The sequence below is a fragment of the Vigna angularis genome, chromosome 1 (assembly GCF_016808095.1).
Source record: "Vigna angularis cultivar LongXiaoDou No.4 chromosome 1, ASM1680809v1, whole genome shotgun sequence".
Lineage (NCBI taxonomy): Eukaryota > Viridiplantae > Streptophyta > Magnoliopsida > Fabales > Fabaceae > Vigna > Vigna angularis.
Genome location: NC_068970.1, coordinates 20,718,904 through 20,740,206, shown reverse-complemented (window position 1 = coordinate 20,740,206; position 21,303 = coordinate 20,718,904). Strand labels below are relative to the sequence as shown.

Below are 21,303 nucleotides of genomic sequence, written 5' to 3'. Positions count from 1 at the left end.
TTAACACTATAATTTCATGATAAGATTTTTATTTATTTTTTAAATGCAAGATGTAAATTCATTGAATATTTGATCAGAGAATATGAACAAAAATCTAAACAAGTTTATGAGAAAAATGAAATCTGTGTTAAAAGTGTGAACTAATTATCTTCATCTGTTTAGTAAATGTTTTATAATTATATATCTAGATACAAACAAGTTGTATAAAATAAATTAAATATCATTTTTTCGGTTGAATAATGGTTGCAGTTTTAACTTTTTTTAAAAAAATTCAAATGTCTCAATTTTAACAAAATATTTTTCTTCATAACTCTCCTTCAAATAAATTATATCAAGAGTAAAGCAATTTAAGTTAAATTATTTAAATAAATAATAAATTTTTTGATTTTCTCCGTGCTAATTTTTTTTTATACTATATTTATTTGGAAAAGAATTACGATATAATCCATAAGATATTTCAAAAAGATTTTCCTTTCAAAATACTGAAAGTTCCTAACTTTTATATATCATAAACCCACACAGTGGAAATCCACGAACCCAGTAAACCCCTACAATAATATTAAAACCATGAATACTTTCATAATTAACACAAAATCCAAACATTAACACAATGTGGCGAAGGAGCTTCAGCAGCAGCACCGCCACCGCCACTCTCAAGGGCAAGAAATGGGACGCGCTGATAATCGGCGGAGGCCACAACGGCCTCACAGCGGCGGCATACCTGGCGCGTGGAGGCCTGTCTGTGGCGGTGCTGGAGCGCCGCCACGTGATTGGAGGCGCCGCCGTGACAGAGGAGCTTGTTCCGGGGTTCAAGTTTTCGCGGTGCAGTTACCTCCAAAGCCTTTTGAGACCGTCCATTATAAAGGAACTGGAGTTGGGGAAGCATGGCTTGAAGCTTCTGAAGCGCAATCCATCGTCGTTCACGCCCTGCCTTGATGGACGCTACCTTCTTTTGGGTCCCGATAAGCAGCTTAACCACTCTGAGATATCCAAATTCTCGCTCGCAGATGCTGAGGCTTATCCAAGGTCTCTCTTTTCTTCCACTCTGCTGCATATTAGACAAAATAAATCTAACTCTTACGCTCAAAAACCTAGATACAGTTTCTGACAAGCTATCTAGTATTGATTAGTATAAAAAAATTGGAGTGTCGCTCCAACAACCTATGTTAACACGAATTATCAAAGTCAAATTCAGTTCTGATTGACTTTTGGTGTTGTTCCAAAATCAGAATTGAATTTCACATCCAGTCTAAAGGCCTTATAAGAGTCAAACTTTAGTTCTGACATCACCAAAACTAGTTAAGAAGCTGCATCTTATTCGCTCTTTCAATGGTTCAACAACTTTGAATAGATAACCATAAAAGTTTAAAAAGTTATTTGTCTATTAAACAGTAATGCAACTTGGTCGAATGTGTCTTGGTATTCTTCATTCAATCTGTTCATAACCTCTTCAAAGATGCGTATTTGTTTGATCACCTTATATTCAACCTGCATTGACTGTATGTTCATGATTTGATAAGATGTCCTGCTTTTTCTTTTATTTTCTTAATAATTTCTCTTAATCTTTTAGATATGAGAGTCAGCTTGAGAACTTCTCTAAGTTCATGGATCTAGTGCTGGATTCGCCTCCACCTGAATCTGTGCAGCATAAATCGTCTATTAATGAAAAGTTGAAGAATAAAATACAGAATTCAGTATTTTGGGCGAGTTGTCTGCGGCATGTGTCTTCCTTGGGACAAAAGGATATGGTGTAAGTGTGTTTGTTTATCCAAGAGGATTTTGTTTTATGACCAATGATTTGGGGATGCTTTGAATACAAAACCTGTAAAGAGTACATGGTAGCAACTAATTTGAAACTGTTTATTTATTTGGCAGGGACTTTATGGACCTTCTGTTGTCCCCATCTTCTAAAGTTTTGAATAACTGGTTTGAAGTAATTTTATGGTTTTATTTACTTTTCACTTAGATCTTCAACTTCAAATGGACTATATGTCTTGATAATTAATCATATATCTTCTCAGTTCTTTGATGTTATAGACTTTTGTTTGTGATCATATCTCATGTCTCAGAAGTTTGCTGTACTTCCTTTTATTATTAACTTTTAATATAAACATATTTTCAAAAGGCTAGTTCAAGTGTTCAACGTGACACTGGGTTGCATATCTGATCATGGAATAAAGATTGCATGTAATCTTAATCTTTTCTTTTCTTTTTGTGATATATTCCATCGCATAGCATACATTTCTCAGTATACTAATATGACGATATCTACTCTGTTGGTCGGGTGTTAAGATCCCATGCTGGCTCAATATATGAGGAACACACCCCTTCCCTTATAATGACTGGAGGGAAATCCTTCATCCTTGGGCAAACTTTTGAGGTTGAGATAGGCTTAGTTCATTCTTAATTCCAGTAAGGTATTGGAGTCTATCTTAGTTCTAATGTTGGGCTCCTTGTTAATGTCTAGTCTTCTAAATTTCATGCTCTAGATGTCTAACCTCGGATGTGAAGGGGTTGACTTAAGCAACCTTTCCTCATTAGTTTGATGTTGAGTTTGACCCAATTATCTTTCAAAATCAAATACATTGTGAATAAATCGTGTTAATAAGGTTGCAATTTCTATATGTTTTTTCTCTTAATGGTGTAAAGTCTTGTATGGCATTATTTCTGCAGGCAGATGTTCTGAAGGCAACCCTTGCAACTGATGCTGTGATAGGCAGTACGGTAAGGGCAGTTGTCTTTACTGTAAAAAATTGCACTGCTGTTTTGTAAACCGACAACATGGACCAAAGTAGAAAACATTTTCAAGATATGATATTCTTAATCCTTCTTCTTTGAGAGACAGAGACTTAGAATTTCTGTACAACTATTCTACGGAGTTTTCTGTGATAAAAAATAGCATACTCTTTGTTTCATCTTTCACAGCATACATAGTATTTCTATATCTGTAATGCAGGTCAGTGTCCACACCCCAGGAAGTGGATACGTTCTGCTACATCATGTGATGGGAGAAACTGATGGGGATCGTGGGATTTGGTCGTATGTATTTCTCTTGCTAGTTTGATATCTTTCTAGTGCATGGTTAGAATGAAATACTGTTCTTTGACAAAATATTTTTCATACGCTGGAATGATCTGAAATTAAGTTTACTTGTACTTTCCTCTGCATCTTACCCAAAGCATTTAGAGTAAGGAATCCATAGACAGTTTTTTTCTCCATTTCATACTTGAACATTATAGGTTACCAAGTACTTTCTTTCATATTTCAAGTATTATGCATTACTTCCTTTTGTCCAAAGATGGAGATTATTGACCTCTTTGATTCTGTGTTTAAATTTTCTTTCATACATGCATTATACGTAGAAAAATAGGCACAAAAATAAACATGAGTAGATAAATTTGTCAAAAGAAAAATGTCACTACCAATTTTGTCTCAATATGATATTCTTCTTAACACTTTTGAATAATTATTTCTTAATTATAGTTGAGAGACACAAACTATCAATTAGCTACCCTTTGTCTATAACTTTGTATTGTTCATACAAGCGAGTAAATAGCGTGCTATTTTTTTCATATAGATATGTTGAAGGTGGAATGGGCTCAGTATCCAAGGCTATTGGTAATGCTGCTATTGAAGCTGGAGCGCATGTTGTGACTGATGCTGAGGTATGCCATCAAGAATCTCTATTAACTCTCAAATTGGCTTCCTCCATAGTAAGCACAGCAACAATTCTCACATTCTAAGCAGATTCTGATAGGTTTGTGCCCTTATTCCATTGGATCTTTAAATACTACCAGAAAATAATATAATTTAGTCAAGATCCAAGCTAAATGAAACCATGAAACTAGAGGCCACAGGCAGGTCAAGGGTATTGAAATATTTAAATTTTATCTCTGATAACTTTCTAATTAGAAATAGAAGTAACCGGGCAAGAAAAGCTGATCATAATCATTGACCTAATTGAAGGTTGTTCAAATGTGAATAAGAATTGAAACACTAGGGTATCTCAATACTCAATAATACCTTCTGGTTTTACAGAGGCCGTTCTGGACACTGAAGAGAGGAAGGTATTGTTGCCCTTTTAAAAAAGTAGTTTTTCCCATAACTTGCAAGCTAAAAGGCTTGTCAATTGTATGAGGAATAAGGTCAACAAGAGTAATAAATAATAAACAATTTATTATAAAATAAGAATTTTATTACGAGAAGAAGAATATGAAGGGAAAGGATGATAAAATAACTAATTTGTGCGTTAATTAAGCAAAAATTAGCTAGTTAAGGAAGTTATTTGCCATTTACTTTATTAATATCATTTAAAAAATAAAGATTCTTTTTCCTAAACTCTCCTTTATTGGTTTGATCTTGATATCAAGAAAGAAAGATGATTATTTGAAATAGAATCTCATTCAAATGAAGGGTTCTTTGGGGATGACATTAGTAAGTATAGTGAAGTTAGTTATGAATTTTGCTTATATTGTGATATCATCCATGCAATTTTCTCTCTCTTAGATTGGTGTTTATTAAAAGTGAATTTTAAGTCTAATTATCTTACAAAACTGATTTATAAGATGAAGTTTACATCTAGTAAATTAGTCTTATCTTTAGTTGATGTGAAATCTCTAACAATGTTAAAAGGGAATATTTGTTTATAAATAACTATAAAACTTATTTGATGTTTTTAATATTCTAATTTTATCATTTGATGAGCCCATAATCACGTGCTTTCAACTAATTTTACACCATTCCTTAAATTTTCTGTTTTTTAAGTTCGAATCTACTTTTTCATATATCCTTGATTTTAGATAAATTAAAACTTACACTTTATTAAATTTTTTATATATAATTTATTTTACTATTTTATTTAATTTTTTAGATTATTAATATTTTATTAGGTACAAAAAATTAGTCCATTAAAGTGTTGGTCCACCTAGGCAGAATCTTGTAAGCAAGTTCGCTCTTTTTATCCTAACGTCCTCCTTTGCCATCAAAATCTTCCCAATGAAGACAAACTTGGAATTCAGATTGCTTTTACTTCCCAAGTTATGATTGCTGGTCTGGGCTGGTCTTAATCTTTTAGTTTTCAACTTTAGCTCCAATAAAGTTTTTGCAGATTCCTTAACGGAAGCAAGCACATTCTTTGTCTCTTTTCTTTTTTTAATCTCCCTGCTTATTGTTGACAGGACCTTATTCACTAATTACATTTCTTCTGATCCAAAATTAAAATATCAACTTGTGATATCGTTTGTTTAACAGGGAAAAAAGGAAGGAGAATTAATGTTTCGTTTCTAACCTCTGCCCCTCCTCTCCCTTTTCTTCTTCTATTTCTCTTGGGCTCTAACCAGCTGTTCTGTATTCTTATAGGTGTCTCAGTTGTTGATTGAAAATTCTAGCACTGTCTGTGGGGTTAGTGTTGTTATTGACATTTGAATTTTCTCAATTAAGTGGATTTTTAATAGTGGATCTTAGCAATTAAATTTTGTAGATATGGCTTTGCATATAGGTGACTCTGGCTGATGGTACTGAAGTGCATTCTTCAATTGTTTTGTCCAATGCAACTCCATACAAAACTTTCATTGTAAGTTCTCAAACTGGCTGCAAATACTAACTTCTGTACCAATACTTGACATTAGTTTATAGAATCTGCTAATATGAACCAGGAATTGGTGCCTCATGATGTACTCCCCAATGATTTTGTCCGTGCCATTAAGCACTCTGACTACAGTTCTGTAAGTTAACTGCTTTTTCTCAGTTTATATATATTTTTAATACCCTCAATCTCTACTGTGTTACGGAACTAGAATAATAGGTAAGATTAAAATATATGTGCAGTTTATGTTTGATTGGTAACGAAGAATGCCTAGAATTCATGAATGGAAAAATCACATTTCCTGTAAAAACTTCAAAAATTCATCAGACGACAAGCCTGGTGTAATTATGGCCAGAAAAAAAGAGAGAACAGGACCAGGATAGTTTTATAAACAACATGAATCAGTGAGACTGCCTCTTTGATCAAGTATGATTAATTTCTATGCTAGTCATTGACATTTGACAGACTGCAACGGTTATGTAGACCTGCAAGGACAGATTTTGATTTGGTGTTATAGGTTTTTCTTTTCTTTTCCCAGTAATCATTGGTACTCAGGACAGAATATGGAATATGGGGAAGTTCTCAGTAAATTCTTCATTAATTGGCATTCTTTTATTTGGAAAATATCTACTGAAACAGGCCACAACAAAAATAAATGTAGCTGTTGATAAATTGCCCGAATTTCGTTCTTGCAAGTTAGATCATCCTCATGCTGGCCCACAGCACGTCGGCACAATTCATATAGGTTCAGAAAGGTATTTTAAAATTGAATCCTAGATCATCTATTGTGGATTCAGGTCATGCTTTCTAATCAATATATACATTTGCTTTAACATTATTCAATATGGACAGTTGCAACTTATTTCTTCTCAGAACATGACAGTTTTCTTTGCCCGTTAATATATGTCTAGCATGGAGGATATTCACTCCGCTTGTCAAGATGCAGCTAATGGAACACCATCGCGAAAACCGGTTATTGAGATGACAATTCCCTCCGTACTGGACAAAACTATTTCTCCACCTGGTACTTGAAACTATGTATTTAAGGATGTCCTACTATGTTTAGTTTACTGGAGGAGGTTTTATTACTTTGCTTTAATGTATTTGCCACATATGATTTCTTGGCATTGTTGAACCGATTTTGTTTTTCCTTTGGCATCCCATTGAATTTCACTAGTAGACTAGAACCGGATCGGTGGATTTTGTTGATAACATCTACCTAATGAAATGTGTGTTCTTCATAGGTAAGCATGTGATCAACCTGTTTGTGCATTATACACCCTACAAACCATTGGATGGTGACTGGCAAGATCATGATTACAGAGTCAGTTTATTTTGGATTTCTAGTTGCATTGATTTTTTTTCCTTATGTTATGCATTTCTGTGCATGGATTTGTTTTTGTTCCACGGTCTTGAACTTGTGAGAGTAGGTGGCTGCTTAATGCTAAAACTTGTTAAATATTTTATATTGAATCTATTCAGGAAGCGTTTGCAAAAAAATGCTTCACGTTGATTGATGAATATGCTCCGGGCTTCAGCACATCAATCATTGGTTATGACATGCTGACTCCACCAGATCTTGAAAGGGTAATCGGTTTGACAGGTAACTTAGCCATATTCACCCAAACAAAAACATATGCAGTTGAAACTTTTTGTGCGAGCCAAAAAGCTTCCCAACCCCTCCATGTTCTCTACTAGAAAGAGTTTGTATATTGTGACCGCTAACATTTTGAAATGTTCTTTGTGGCAGGAGGGAATATATTCCATGGTGCTATGGGGTTGGATTCCCTTTTCCTCATGCGACCTGCAAAGGGGTGGTAAGCTAATTTATGGTGGCCCGGAATATAATGTGGTTCTGTTTTTTTGATCATATAAATGTTGTTTCAACTACATAATAATTACCTGAATATTTCGTTGATTGGGGGACTAAGGTCAAACTACAAGACTCCGCTTCAAGGGTTATATTTGTGCGGAAGTGGAGCACATCCTGGTGGTGGAGTTATGGGAGCACCTGGACGTAACGCTGCTCGCGTAGTTCTTCAAGATGTGAGAGAAAGAATTTAAGTGGTGGGAGTTATCCTGAATTATGCCTCACCCACATTGTTACTTCTGCAAACTGGCTTAGAAAAGGATGGCTCTTCCATTGGAATTATTTACAGTAACTATTGCAAAATTTGGAACGCATTAGATAGAAGAATCAAGACAATTATTTATCAAATTGAATGAGCTGCATAACAACGATGCAGAACTAGACATGGATTTGAGAAAACTAGAACTGGTAATTCTGAGATGATTTTTGGGGTTTTAATACATTGATTTCGGTAGATATTGCATGATACGGGTGATCAAGAATTATATAGGAAAAAATTTATACGAGGTAAAACCTTCTCAAGTAATTTAAATCAAACAGATTAACTGAAATTGGGATCAGCTGGGAACAATGAGTGCATAGTTAAAGATGTACACAATAGTTATTTTGATCAACATGGTTAAGGAATCAATCACAAATACAAACACACCAATTGCCTAAGCGATCCGTGTCGTTAGATCAATGGACAGTAGCTTCCATGGTCAACTCAATTATGATACTGGATGTCAGTCGTATATCAATTAGTAGCACTCACTCCAGAGTTCTAGACAACAATATCCAACGAACTTTCCAGAACATAGATACATTTCACCTTTCTGCCCCTCTCAATGTGTAGACCCAACCTTCCGGAGGTTTAATTGAAATTATTTTACCGGGACCTCCAACCAGAAACAGATTTTGGAACAAGATTGATTGCACTGGATGCTGCTTCAAGTCTGTTTTATCAATAAACCACGTTTAGATATATGTTTATGCAGTCACAAAAATACATATAAACAACAAAATGTTATACGGAAATATATGTAAAAAAAATTATTTTGATTCATTATCATTCCATCTGTGTAAAATACATACAAAAGTCTTTTTATAAAAAAATTAATTTGCTAAACTATTTGGGAATTTCTAATAAGGTCTTAAAATTAAATAAAAATAAAAATTACGATTAGGTCATTGATCTTGTAATTTTTAATTAAGTCTCTTAAGATTTTAAAACCTATACAAATCTGTATTTTTTTTCCAATTTTATTTTATATCAATACTAATTAAGTTACAAAAAAATTAAAAGAACAACGATGCAATTACAATTTTCTTAGTTTAGGGATTTAATTAAAAATTACCAAATAGTTTAAGGACCTAGTAATTAATTTACTTCATAAAGAAAAATGTAACATCTTTAGTTTCTTATTTACTAGAATGACGTAGCACTTGGATAGATACCATTAACAGTTAAGTATCTATCAGTGAGGGAGTTAATTAGTTAGTTGGGCATGAAGATATATAGAAGCGTAAGAGGGTAGGTAGAACAAGAGAGAAATCATCTTTATCATTTGACAGGGATTATATAGTCTGATAGTGGGCAGAATCTTGGTCTTTTCATGGGAAATCATTCATTTTATATCTTCTAATTCAAGCCTAAGCCTGCTAGTACACCGGCACAACATTTGGGATTTAGTGTTCATCGATAAAAAAATACATCTTTCTTTTTCTTTATAGATTCTGAGGCAGTCTTATCATTGTTATCACTATAGCTCCAATCTCGGTGCCATGGGTGGGTTACAAATATTGAAGATGATTCCAACATTTGTTAGAGAGGAGATTTATTGGCAAGTTATCCAGGTAGAGCTGTATTTTGAAGCCACTCAAACAAAAGGCAGAAAAGCTATCGGAGGAAGTTGAGGCTCTTAGAGGTAATGTTCTCTCCATGGTTGAGTAACATGGAAACGACACAACCCATTCTTGGTGGAAATTTGTGAAGGTACTGGTCAAAATATTCCAACCAGGGTATGCTTTTGATTAACGTAAGTAGGTACAGGAAGAGGGGAAAGAGCACGGGGAGGCAAGTGATGGGAGTCAGGGTGACGAACCTTGGGTGAAAGAAGACATGACAGGATATGAAGTTATGACGAGAACAAAACCAGAAGCTCAAAAGCTACAAGAATTAGGAGCAACCTAACAGCATACTAGACAAAGAATTAGAAAAGAAGAAGAAAATGAAGTTCTTCGATATCAAGAATCATAGTGGCAGAAATGAATCTTTTTTTGGGTTACAAAGAGGTTAAAATTGATAGAAGTCCCAATGTTTAGCAGAAGTGGACAACCAAGGACTAAACCAATGACAACAATGGAGGTCTTAGGTTTGGGTAGTACAAAATTAATCTACCACAAAAGTAAAATAAGGTAGAAGATCTTGGTAATCCTCAGTCGTAATCATGTGTAGTAGTGTAATTCGTAAGGGAGCCATGGGATCTCAGTATAATTAATTAAAGAACCTCTGATGCTGTTTCATGGCCAAAACTGACATTGAAAACAGAGAACTAAAGGAGCATAGAGCTGTTTACATGTTTTGTGTTTGACTTGAAAGGAGTGGAATCTATTCTTGGGCTGCAGGGCCAAACTGGCCTGGTCATCGATCATGCTTTAATCAGTTGAACATCAAATGGAACTTCATTTTGCCAGCTACAAGCCATTCGTGGTGAGGACAAGGTGAAACTTTAAGGGGACTAGGAGTATTGATAGATTGTGAGGTCTACAATTTCGAGGAAGTCAGTTAGGTTAGTTTGGCGGGATGACATAGTAGAAGAAATAAGGCACAATTGCCTACAAATAAAGAAGGGGAGGTTTAGAGAGAAGTCATCGTATTCTTGGAGAAAGTAATAGGCTAGAGTGGGGAGAGTCCTATGTAAAGAAGAAAGACCACGTAAAAAACCAGAAGGGAAAGAGAGAGCACCTTGCTATTTCTTCAATAGCTTTCATCACCTCAGTTGAACTTGTCTCCAACACCTGGCCTCCGAGAATGATCTCATCTAGTATAGTATGCAACTGCAGACGAACTAATATTTTAGGAACACATTAATGGAAATTTAAGATGCAGATTTGCTTAGGTTGAAGTATCACTATTGAGGTACTAAGCAAAAGAAAGAATTGATTCCCAAAATTGAAGGGCATTTCCAAAACAACACAATTTATGGAGAAAAAAAGATATAAAGGAGTTGTCAATCTAGAATAAAAAGTGCAAAGTCAAACATTGTCAATTGCTTCATATTTGAGAATTCAACGAGTCAAACTTATAGACTGCATTAAACACCAGCAAATCATATATGCAGCAAAAAATGTTTCCCGAAATCGTAACAGCTTCTAATTCATATATTTATACAGGGGTACATTACCATATAGAGCAATTTGAGATAAAGAACGAAAACTTCATAATCGAGGGCACAAAGCATCCAACCTTACTATAGTTGAACACGATATCAAGCTCACATACATTTCTGAAGCATTTGTCCAATGTTTCAACAAAGACTGAAGGCAGAAAGGGACAAAATAAGCAAATAAAAACAAAAAAAAATTAACAACAATGTCAGAAGCAGTAATGAAACACTGTTAGCATATCTACATAGTCATGCAGAATGTAATAGATAATATATAATGATAAGGCAAATAATTACCCCACCAGATCCTTGGAACAATATGCAATAAAATTGAAATGGTTGAAGAGAATGACTAATTTAAACGTTAAATGGACTGTTAACGTTTAACACTATTACCTCCAATAGAGTTCAGAATGTGAAAAAAGCAAAATGACCACAAAAGCATTTAAGCCCAAATAAACATTCAAATCATGATTTCTTGAAAAGAGTTTTTAGTATCAACTTGTAAGTAGGTTTCACAACATTTTCCTAGAAACATGGATTAAATTTCTTTTCTTTCCCTTTAAAAATCTATAATGTAGATGCGTATGCATATGGGTATTCTTTCACATGCTTATGGTGTAAGACAACTACTAAGTCATATCCCGCAATGCAAGGTTGGCTACATACATGGATTAAGTGACATCATTAAGCTCTACCAAATATCAGAATGATTTAAAAGGTATAAACGGTTTATCATAATTAATTTTAACATTATTCTGTAATTTTCACACGGAATAATCTCTAGTATTTATTTTTTATTATTTCAATTAGTTTTAGGATGATTATGGTAGGTATGAAGTACTTAAAGTACAGTCTATGTGTATAAAATTCTAGAAGAATTTTTATCTTGTAATCCAGGTTTTTATTGTTATAACTTCAACTAAGTTTCTGAATATTAAATATGTTATATGTTCATACTAAAAAGATCCAAAATATGTTCATACTAAAAAAGATCCAAAACCTATATTAGAGATCCCACATTAACTAGAGATAAGTACAATTTACTGTACATAAGTGAATGCAAACCTTACCTTACAAGCAACTGATTATATAGGGTTGAGTTACTTCTTAATATAACATTAGAGTCATTTAGAATATATCCTAACGTGATTAGTTGTTTGTTGGGTCAATCATACCACTCGTTATTGGACCACCCACAAATATCTAGTCTCATACACAAGATATACATAACTCGACATGGGGGAGGTGTGTTGAAAATTCCACATCAACTAGAAATAAAGACAATTTCCAGAATATAAGTGAGTACAAATATCATCCTACAATTAGATTTAGATTTTGTAGAGTTGAATTAGGCTTAGAGTCAACTTTATAATAACATAGAACAACAAACAATACTCTAATCCTAACTTCAATAATCCTAGTCCTGAACCCATTACGGACCATAAAGAAGCTCCATTGGTTGTATCTCTACCTTCATCATCATATTGATGACACCCATACAAGAAAACTACGTCATTTGTAATCATGCATCAGTCCCATACATTACGAATTAACTACTTTGAGAGGCATTTGATAATGTGTATTAAAAATGTTAATCTAAATTACTTTGATGCAAGGAACGGTAAAACCAGTATTGCAACGTTGAGTTATATCATATATAACCAAAGTTGAAAATTCACCATTTTTATGATAGATCTTAGCAGGATTTGCTATCCACGGTCATTCAGAAATCGGTCATTTCATGATATCAATTTTCCCAATTCATAAGAATTATATTAATAGAGAAAAAAATTAATCCACTTTTCAATCAAAACATCGTAGCTTCTTAAGACATTTGTGACAAACTGATTGATTCCCAAGCACACCAACAAGTTACCATTACTGAGTACAATGATCAATTAATCTATTCAGCAACTCGTCCCTCTAAAAGATAGATATTTTCAATTTTCACATTTAATGCAATGCAGTAAAAAGTTAGATATTATAAGACTCTACCTTGTATCAAATCAAGCATAGCAAGTTCATTTTCAGAACTATCAAAAATGAACACGAAATATAAAGTTGCAAAGTGCTTGTAGACAAGGCGAGAGTCCTGCATAAGAATACAATAATAAATCCATACTTCCATTCCTCGAATGAATAAAGATGAGATAACAGTATTACTACAAACAAGCCAAAGAATTGCTCAAAAGAGCACAGGCAACGCCGGTCGGTCATCAAGCTCACAACACTTAACAGAAAGTTTTCGATTATAAACTAAAAGCACACTCACAATTACGATCATAGCAGTCCTTCTAACTTTAGTTTCAAAACAAGTTCATGGTAATTCAGTCCTAGCTATTACTCTTGCCACCACCATATGCCAATACAAATCCATACAATCTTTTTAATCAGTACTGTGCCAACAAACACTGCAAAGAAAAAGCCCTAATCTCATTTTTTTTTCCAACGCCTAATTAATGAAAATTAAAATACACAGATCATAAAACTCTGACAAATCAAATTTAGAGGAAGTAGAGAAGTACCGGGCCAAAGACGGACTCGGCATCCACAAAATTGCTGACATGTTCAGGTCTACTGCATAATACTACAAAATGAAACAACATTGACGAAAAAAGAAACCAAAATTGAAAAGAAAATTAAAGAATGAGAGAGAGAGAGAAAGAGACCTGAAAACACATTGCGAATGGCTTCCTGCTGCTGCTCCACGGGCTGATCCCGGACAAAAAGAAAATAAAAAGTGTGAAAATTGCATCAATTAAATGAGAAATGGAAATGCAGAAACCAAGGGTTTGAAGAGAGCGGAGGAACCTGAAATTCGTAGAATTTGGTGAGACGAGGCTTCCCCTGCGTGTTCATCACCAGCACTGCTTTGATCATCTTGCTTCTTTCTGGAACCAATTAAGTATATGCATAAATAATGGAGTTCCTTTTCTTATCATAACTCAAATTCAACTTCTTACATAGCACACGAAAATGTATCAACGATATATGGAAGTGAAGCAATCTTACGATGAATTACACGAAACGAGATTTGGAGAAAGTTAGAGAGACAGTGAAATAGAAAAATATCTTGAATTGAAATTGAATAAGAGTGTGAACGGGATATACCAGCTCCGTCTCCGATCAAAACAATCGCCGATGGCCGCTGTTTTCCTTGGTCTTACTGCAAACTGTGAAGACGAACGGAATCCTTAAACGCACCGTTTGTCGATTTTTTCACTGGTAATAATTTTGTTGCCTCGTTTAAGCCCACACCACTGCCAGCGTATTAGGATTACAGCGTGTGTCCAAGGTGCACATAGAGATAGACCAGAAAATAATTATGCAATAAAGAAATTATAAGCGAAAATATATATGAAATTTGCGGAGTTTTTTTATTTTTATTTTTTTTTATTTCTATTACTATCCTTAATCTTGTTATGAATAAATAAAACTGCTTAAATTTATTGAATTTGATCGTAATTATTTTAAAATTTGTATAAAAACTTAGTTTTAAGTAGCTGACAGTATAAAATGTTGAATGATAAGTATTAATTAAGTAAATGGAATTCTATTAAAAAGTCTAAATTAAATGTCAACTTCAATGACTAATTGCCTTTTTCTTTGATATCAAATAGGCGAAGTTTGAAATAATTTTTCACTACGATATATTCTAGAAAACATTTAGTATGACTTAGTTAAATTATTTTTAAAAAAAATATGAAACCATTTATGTACACCGTTAGCATAAATATTTTTGTATATACATTCAATAAATGTTAACATTTTCTCATTTTTGTCATATTTACTAATGCGACAACAATATAAAGTTTTATGAATAAGTATATAAGTCTTTTACATTAATAACACATAAAATAAACTATAAAATACAATGGATAATTAACTAAAAGTTTGTCTTTTAAATTAATAAATAAATATTTAACTACTATATTTTTATCTTTAATACAATTTTGAAATAATCAAATTTACTCTATAAAAAATATCACATATTATTTAACTCTTACATAGAAAAAGCGTCATATAACTAAGACCCTCTGCGATTTCTTTTAAATCATCATAACTAAAGAAATTTTGTAATAATTTCACTTAAACGGTGACATCTCTACCTGTCTGCAAAATTCCCAGCATCTTATAAATTGAAAAATAAAATTGGTAAAAATAAAATAGACAAAAACAGTAAGATTAATTCGCTTTGAATATAAACACATAAATGGGGACGCAGAAAATTGCCCTACGTCCTCGCGCGACGGCGCAATCCCTAAGTCAAAAACTTCAACGGCTGAGCTCGAAAAGAATGGCCACTCAAGAAAACGAGGAAGACCAGATAATAAACCCCTTCACAATGCTCCTCCTAGAGGATCACGACAAACACGGAACCTCCACTACCCTACACGAGGCTGCACCCAATCACCACCTGCTCCAGAACCATTTTCTCTCTTCGATTCAATCAACGCTCACCATTCGTCAGCTACCTTCCGAGGGCCTCTCCTTCCAGCTCTGGCCAGCCGCCACCTCTCTCGTCTCCCTACTCGATCGCTACCGCGCTGACCCTTCATCCAGCCCTCTCTCCGCCGCGCTCAATGGCCGTCTCAGGATCCTCGAGCTCGGTTCCGGCACGGGCATCGTTGGAATCGTCGCTGCCGCAACTCTCGGCGGCCACGTGACCCTGACGGACCTTCCTCACGTAGTTCCCAATCTGAAATTCAACGCGGACGCAAACGCGGGGGTTGTGGGGCCCAGAGGCGGGGAATTAACAGTTGCGCCTCTGAGGTGGGGCCACGCTGATGACGTGGAAGCGATCGGACGGGATTTCGATCTTATTGTAGCGTCGGATGTAGTGTATCACGATCACCTTTATGAGCCTCTGCTGGAAACCCTGCGTTTGATGATGCTAACAGAAGGTGCGGTGAGAGAACGGAAGGAGAAGATGATGTTTTTGATGGCTCACTTGAGAAGGTGGAAGAAGGAATCGGCGTTTTTTAGGAAGGCAAAAAAGCACTTTCATGTTGATGTTTTGCATACTGATCCTCCTTGTGATGGATCTAGGGTTGGCGTTGTTGTTTATCGTTTCGTTGGGAAGATTTAGCTCCGTGTTTTCTATCATCAAGATTTTGTAATGCAGTTTGTCGAGGAAATTGTTCATTGCAAAGGGATCTTTCATCTCCTCATTTTCTTGTTTAGTCCTTTTCCTAAAAAAAAAAAAACTTCATTATCAACGTTTTTTTTACCAACGATTTTACAACGCATGTGGCGGTTGCCTATTGGCCGCTGAAGTTGAAAAAAAAAATAATATGCAATTGATTAGGTGAGGGTAAAATCGGAAAGGAAATTTATGAAATTTTGTTTCGCCTTTTTTCCATTCTTCTTTCGTTCGCAGTTATCCTCTCTCATCTCTTTCGTTCTCTCATTCTCTCATCTCTCTCGTTCTCTCATCTTTGTGGTGTTGAAACCCTACTGGCGTCTTGTGCTTTCTCGGTGTTTCGGACCTCCTTCTTGTGCAACATTGAAGTCGTCTTCGACGTCCCTGTGGAGCATTGGTATTGTCGCTGTCGTGGTGTTTTTTTGTAAGTAAAAGTGCACGAACCCTAACCATCTTTTCCAGCATTGACGTTTTCGTGTTTCGGTAACCCTAAGCATCTTCTCATTGTGGATTGTTGTTTTGTTTATATTATAATTGCAGGTCCAATGACATCCCAAAAAGGAAATGTAAGATGAAATGTAATTTTTTATTTTTATAGATGATGTGTTATGCTCTGAATCTTAGATAATAATAATTTTTTGTTAATGTTTTGTAGTGGCGCCTTCGTATCTCAATGGATTCATCCAACATTGTTGAAATGAATAGCTTATTAGGACACGCTCATGTAAAGCGCATTAAGATGACTCCATTTAAGTGGTGTTTGCATATTCTGAGCCATTTGGAGGTGAATTTCAAATTATTGAAGGTGATGGTCCAACACTGGGCTGGGCATGATGTTAGTTTTAGAGATAGTCAACAATTGGTCTCATTTATTGTTTTTGATGTGTTCATGACCACATGTTTAGAAATAGGTGGTCTAGGATTGTTTCCATTTGTAAAAATTTTGTTTGTATTTAGAGGAAGATGGATTTTTTCCAATAAGATTGTTATATGTACAGATTGTAAAAATCAATGATATATATGTACAGATTGTTATTGCAATAAGATCATACCTTTCATGATTACTTTATGTATAATGTTATTTTATTTACGTTGTGTGTGTTTTGATGACAAAAGAACGCGCAATATTAATAAGTCTTTTAAATTAATCCAATGGTTTATCAACTTAAGTGAAATCCTGAAACTTCTGCACCAAAAAACACACTTGTAACTTAGGTGGTGCCCAAACATTGTTCCTTTCCACAATCATGGGGTGCCCAAACATGACTTCTCGGCCTCTACTCAAACTTAAACAACAAAATCAAGTGAAAATCACTCGACTTATGCCAAAAAATTAAAATTTTTTACTATGGTCACCTAGGTTACCACAGCTGACTCCTAGAGTACAAGTTTCTGTACAAAATCCAGATTTTGTTCGTTAATCGTTTACCAAGCACATGTAAACGATTACAAGTGTGTTTTTTGGTGCAAAAGTTTCAGAACATCACCTAAGTTGCTCATCAAATAAACATTGTTCCTTTCCTATATCATGGGGTGTCCAAACATGACTTCCCAGCCTCTACTCACACTTAAACAACAAAATCGAGTGAAAACCATTGGATTTATGCCAAAAAATTACAAATTTAGACTATGGTTACCTAGGTTACCACAACTGGCTCCTGCAGTACAAGTTTTTGTACAAATCTGAGATTTTGTTTGTGTAATCGTTTACAAAGCACCTGTAAACGATTACAAGTGTGTTTTTTGGTGCAGAATTTCAGGACATCACCTAAGTTGCTCATCTCATAAAGATTGTTCCTTTTCCTTAATGATGGGGTGCCCAATAAAGACTTCCCAACCTCTACTCGCACTTAAACAAAAAATTCAAGTGAAAACCACTGGACTTATGCCAAAAAATTAAAAATTTTGACTATGGTCACCTAGGTTACCATAGCTGGCTCCTCCAGTACAAGTTTCTGTACAAAACCCAGATTTTATTCGTGTAATCATTTACCAAGCACCTGTAAACAATTACAAGTGTGTGTTTTGGTCCAGAAGTTTCAGGCATCACCTAAGTTGCTCATCTCATAAACATTGTTCCTTTCCTCAATCGTGGGGTGTCCAAACATGACTTTCGAGCCTCTACTCACACTTAAACAACAAAATCAAGTGAAAACCACTGGACTTATTAAAAAATAAAAAATTTAGACTATGGTCACCTAGGTTACCACAGCTGGCTCCTACAGTACAAGTTTCTGTACAAAACCCAGACTTTTTTTATGTAATCGTTTACCAAGCACCTGTACACGATTACAAGTGTGTTTTTTGGTGCAAAAGTTTCAGGACTTCACCTAAGTTGCTCATCTCATAAACATTGTTTCTTTCCTCATTCGTGAGGTGCCTAATAAAGACTTCCCAACCTCTACTCATACTTAAACAAAAAAAATCAAGTGAAAACCACTGAACTTATGCAAAAAATTAAAATTTTTGACTATGGTTACCTAGGTTACCACAGCCGGCTCCTAGAGTACAAGTTTCTGTGCAAAATCCATATTTTGTTCGTGTAATCGTTTACCAAGCACCTGTAAACCATTACAAGTGTGTTTTTTGGTGCAGAAGTTTAAGGACCTCACCAAAGTACTTATCTCATAAACATTGTTCCTTTCCTCAATCATGGGATGCCCAATAAAGACTTCCCAACCTCTACTCACACTTAAACTACAAAATCAAGTGGAAACCACTGGACTTATGCCAAAAAATTAAAAATTTTGACTATGGTCACCTAGGTTACCACAACTGGCTCCTAGAGTACAAGTTTTTGTACAAAATCCAGATTTTGTTCGTGTAATCGTTTTCCAAGCACCTGTAAACGATTACAAGTGTGTTTTTTGGTGCAGAAGTTTCAGGACATCACCTAAGTTGCTAATCTCATAAACATTGTTCCTTTCCTCAATCATGGGGTGTCCAAACATGACTTCCCAGCCTCTACTCACACTTAAACAACAAAGTCGAGTGAAAACCATTGAATTTATGCCAAAAAATTAAAAATTTTGACTATGGTCATCTAGGTTACCACAATTGGCTCCTATAGTACAAGTTTCTGTACAAAACCCAGATTTTGTTCGTGTAATCGTTTACCAAGCACTTGTAAACGATTACAAGTGTGTTTTTTGGTGCAGAAGTTTCAGAACTTCTGCTAAGTTCATCATGTCACAAGCATTGTTTCATTTATCCATCACAAACATGAATACTCAATCAAAGTGGCCACTTTATTCATTAACATTTCAAACAAAACCTCATTTCACAATGACAATAATGAAGGGAATAACATTTCAATTAACATTAACAATATTTAACGGAAGCAAAGATGTATCTTTTATAACATTGAACAAAATAGGTTACATTACACTCCTTTGTTCATCTAAGTACATTGTTGCATAACTTTCTTTTAACAAATCATTACAATTATCACTCATTTTTTATTCTAAGCACTCCATTTCCAATGTACGGAGTCTTAAGCGCTATGCTCTTGTAACGCCTTCGTGATCCAACCTTCACATACATCTTCATACGTTTGTTTAAAGTACACATATACTTTGTTGAAAAAGAGTGACAACGGTCAATTGCATCAACCAAAACAAAATGAGCAAAACACCAAAACCCAAAAATGAAAACAACACAAACCCAAACCCAAACCGAAAATGCAATGAAGGAAATGGTAGGAGAAAACATTTACCTTGCTCGATAGACCATGCTCACGGGGACGTTGCCATTTGTACAACAACCTTAACGAAGAAGACGACCTTCACGAAACCTTGAAGAGAAAACGAAAATGGAGGGAGAGAGAACTAAGAGCGAAAACGGTAAATGAAGAGAGACAACGAGGGAAATAAGAGACAACGTTGATTATGAATGAAACAGAGTCAGGAGTATATTTGAAATCTCAAATTTGAGAAACCTTACTCAGTTTCAACCAAACTTTAAAAAAAAATGAAAATGAATCAATGGAATCGTGACACATGGCGTTGTCAAAAGAGTGTTAAAAAATCATTGTTAAAATAGCATAGTCCTTTTTTCTATATGAATTAGTGCATTTGAAACGTGTTTAAAATGAAGTTTTGTAAAATTTTATAATAAAATAACATGACTGAAATAAAAATAAAAATAAAATGACATCATTAATAAAAAGATGATGTAATTGTTGAAAGGTATTTGTACAAGTTGAAAAATAAGAAACAAAATTAAAAATGAAAGATGGTCCCGGCGGGGCTCGAACCCGCGACCTTCGGCTCATAAGACCAACGCTCTAACCAACTGAGCTACGGGACCCTTTTATTGTTAATATGCTTATAAATATATAATAACATAATAATTAAAATTCATTTTTTTATTTATTTAAAAAAAAAACTTATCAAATCCAATCTAAATTACTTTACTAAGACCGACTAATTTTACCAATTAATATAATAGTTTTATTTGTAGAAAAATTAATACAATATTACAAATGAAAAAAACTGAATTGTAGACGTCTAAATAATTTAAGTGAAATTGAACATTTTAAATGATGGATTTTAAGTTTTTTTTTTATGAATTAAAAAATTGTTTAAATTGATTGATTTAGTTAATTTATGCGTGTATTTAAATAGATTTCTATATAATAGATCTTTAGTACTTATTTTAGAGAGCAAATTTTAGTTTTAATCTATGTAAGATATTTTTATTTGGTTTTTATTCTCTTTAACTTTGAAACAACTATTTAAAACATTCATTCTAGAATATTTAAAAATAAAATTTATTTTAAACAACTTAAATTCATCTTTAGATTTTTCTAATGAAGATAGTATTTTACAACACCAGTAATTAACACTTGTGATAGTTAGTTAACCTTTCGTTGGAGATTTAAAAAATAGTTATTTTCAATTTTAGAAAAATGAACAAAAATTCATTGAATTATACTAACTAAAAATACATTTAATTCTTTTAATCTCGACTTCGAAATAGAATTGTGTAAGAACTAAATTATTTTAAAAGATGTTTCAGACCGCTTAATATTTGATTTTAGTTCAAAACAATGTAGTTTTTAGAACAAATTGAATATGTTAGTTCTCTTTCAGAAAGTCTTATATCAGTGGCAACTTTTCACATCATACGTGATGAGAGCGTGAAAAATTCAAGCTTTCATGAATAGCCACAAGCTTAGCTTTCAATAGATTTCCAACTCTACACTAATTCTCACAAAATAAACCATAAACTCACTTACTAAATAAAATAAAATAATTTTTTTATCATAATATATATATATATATATATATAATTTTTAATATAATAGTTGTTTTGGTAAAAAAAAAATTCATCA

At 34.1% G+C, this 21,303-nt stretch overlaps 4 protein-coding genes and 1 non-coding gene across 6 annotated transcripts; 3 read left to right on the top strand and 2 right to left on the bottom strand.

Moving 5' to 3' along the window:
- Positions 1-478: 478 nt before the first annotated feature.
- Positions 479-7,910, top strand: LOC108345413 (uncharacterized). The gene is made up of 15 exons (XM_017584017.2): positions 479-1,026; positions 1,571-1,750; positions 1,876-1,933; positions 2,674-2,724; positions 2,957-3,039; positions 3,578-3,665; positions 5,359-5,400; positions 5,498-5,572; positions 5,655-5,723; positions 6,224-6,339; positions 6,496-6,608; positions 6,829-6,908; positions 7,067-7,187; positions 7,335-7,401; positions 7,516-7,910. Exons 1-15 carry the CDS (start codon positions 611-613, stop codon positions 7,646-7,648), a joined length of 1,692 nt encoding a protein of 563 aa, XP_017439506.1. The 5' UTR covers positions 479-610; the 3' UTR covers positions 7,649-7,910.
- Positions 7,911-7,977: 67 nt separating this feature from the next.
- Positions 7,978-14,148, bottom strand: LOC108345425 (AP-3 complex subunit sigma). 2 transcript variants are annotated; one of them, XM_017584028.2, is made up of 8 exons: positions 13,937-14,148; positions 13,637-13,716; positions 13,495-13,537; positions 13,351-13,412; positions 12,821-12,917; positions 10,903-10,973; positions 10,402-10,493; positions 7,978-8,389 (listed from the first exon to the last, which is right to left on the bottom strand). In XM_017584028.2, exons 2-8 carry the CDS (start codon positions 13,703-13,705, stop codon positions 8,323-8,325), a joined length of 501 nt encoding a protein of 166 aa, XP_017439517.1. In that variant the 5' UTR covers positions 13,706-13,716; positions 13,937-14,148; the 3' UTR covers positions 7,978-8,322. The 2 variants fall into 2 exon arrangements, with proteins under 2 accessions (XP_017439517.1, XP_052731898.1); XM_052875938.1 differs by lacking the exon at positions 7,978-8,389 and having other exon boundaries at positions 10,841-10,973.
- Positions 14,149-14,833: 685 nt separating this feature from the next.
- On the top strand, positions 14,834-15,977 carry LOC108336110 (uncharacterized). The gene has a single exon (XM_017572453.2). The coding sequence runs from the start codon at positions 15,039-15,041 to the stop codon at positions 15,912-15,914; it is 876 nt and encodes a 291-aa protein (XP_017427942.1). The 5' UTR covers positions 14,834-15,038; the 3' UTR covers positions 15,915-15,977.
- Positions 15,978-16,101: 124 nt separating this feature from the next.
- Positions 16,102-16,983, top strand: LOC108328762 (uncharacterized). The gene is made up of 3 exons (XM_052879607.1): positions 16,102-16,392; positions 16,509-16,534; positions 16,624-16,983. Exons 1-3 carry the CDS (start codon positions 16,161-16,163, stop codon positions 16,981-16,983), a joined length of 618 nt encoding a protein of 205 aa, XP_052735567.1. The 5' UTR covers positions 16,102-16,160.
- A 3,219-nt stretch (positions 16,984-20,202) lies between these two features.
- On the bottom strand, positions 20,203-20,276 carry TRNAI-UAU (transfer RNA isoleucine (anticodon UAU)). Its single transcript has one exon. It is a non-coding gene; the product is annotated as a tRNA-Ile (tRNA).
- Between the last annotated feature and the right edge of the window lie 1,027 nt (positions 20,277-21,303).

Coding starts and splice junctions, on each gene's coding strand:
- LOC108336110 (XM_017572453.2), top strand. CDS start 15,039: ATGGGGACGCAGAAAATTGCCCTACGTCCTCGCGCGACGGCGCAATCC.
- LOC108345425 (XM_017584028.2), bottom strand. CDS start 13,705: ATGATCAAAGCAGTGCTGGTGATGAACACGCAGGGGAAGCCTCGTCTC. Junction 13,413..13,494: donor CATTCGCAATGTGTTTTCAG/GTCTCTTTCTCT, acceptor TTCATTTTGTAG/TATTATGCAGTAGACCTGAA. Junction 10,494..10,902: donor TCGTGTTCAACTATAGTAAG/GTTGGATGCTTT, acceptor GTTCGTCTGCAG/TTGCATACTATACTAGATGA.
- LOC108328762 (XM_052879607.1), top strand. CDS start 16,161: ATGAAATTTTGTTTCGCCTTTTTTCCATTCTTCTTTCGTTCGCAGTTA. Junction 16,393..16,508: donor CGCTGTCGTGGTGTTTTTTT/GTAAGTAAAAGT, acceptor TTATAATTGCAG/GTCCAATGACATCCCAAAAA. Junction 16,535..16,623: donor TGACATCCCAAAAAGGAAAT/GTAAGATGAAAT, acceptor AATGTTTTGTAG/TGGCGCCTTCGTATCTCAAT.
- LOC108345413 (XM_017584017.2), top strand. CDS start 611: ATGTGGCGAAGGAGCTTCAGCAGCAGCACCGCCACCGCCACTCTCAAG. Junction 2,725..2,956: donor ATGCTGTGATAGGCAGTACG/GTAAGGGCAGTT, acceptor TCTGTAATGCAG/GTCAGTGTCCACACCCCAGG. Junction 7,402..7,515: donor ATGCGACCTGCAAAGGGGTG/GTAAGCTAATTT, acceptor TGGGGGACTAAG/GTCAAACTACAAGACTCCGC.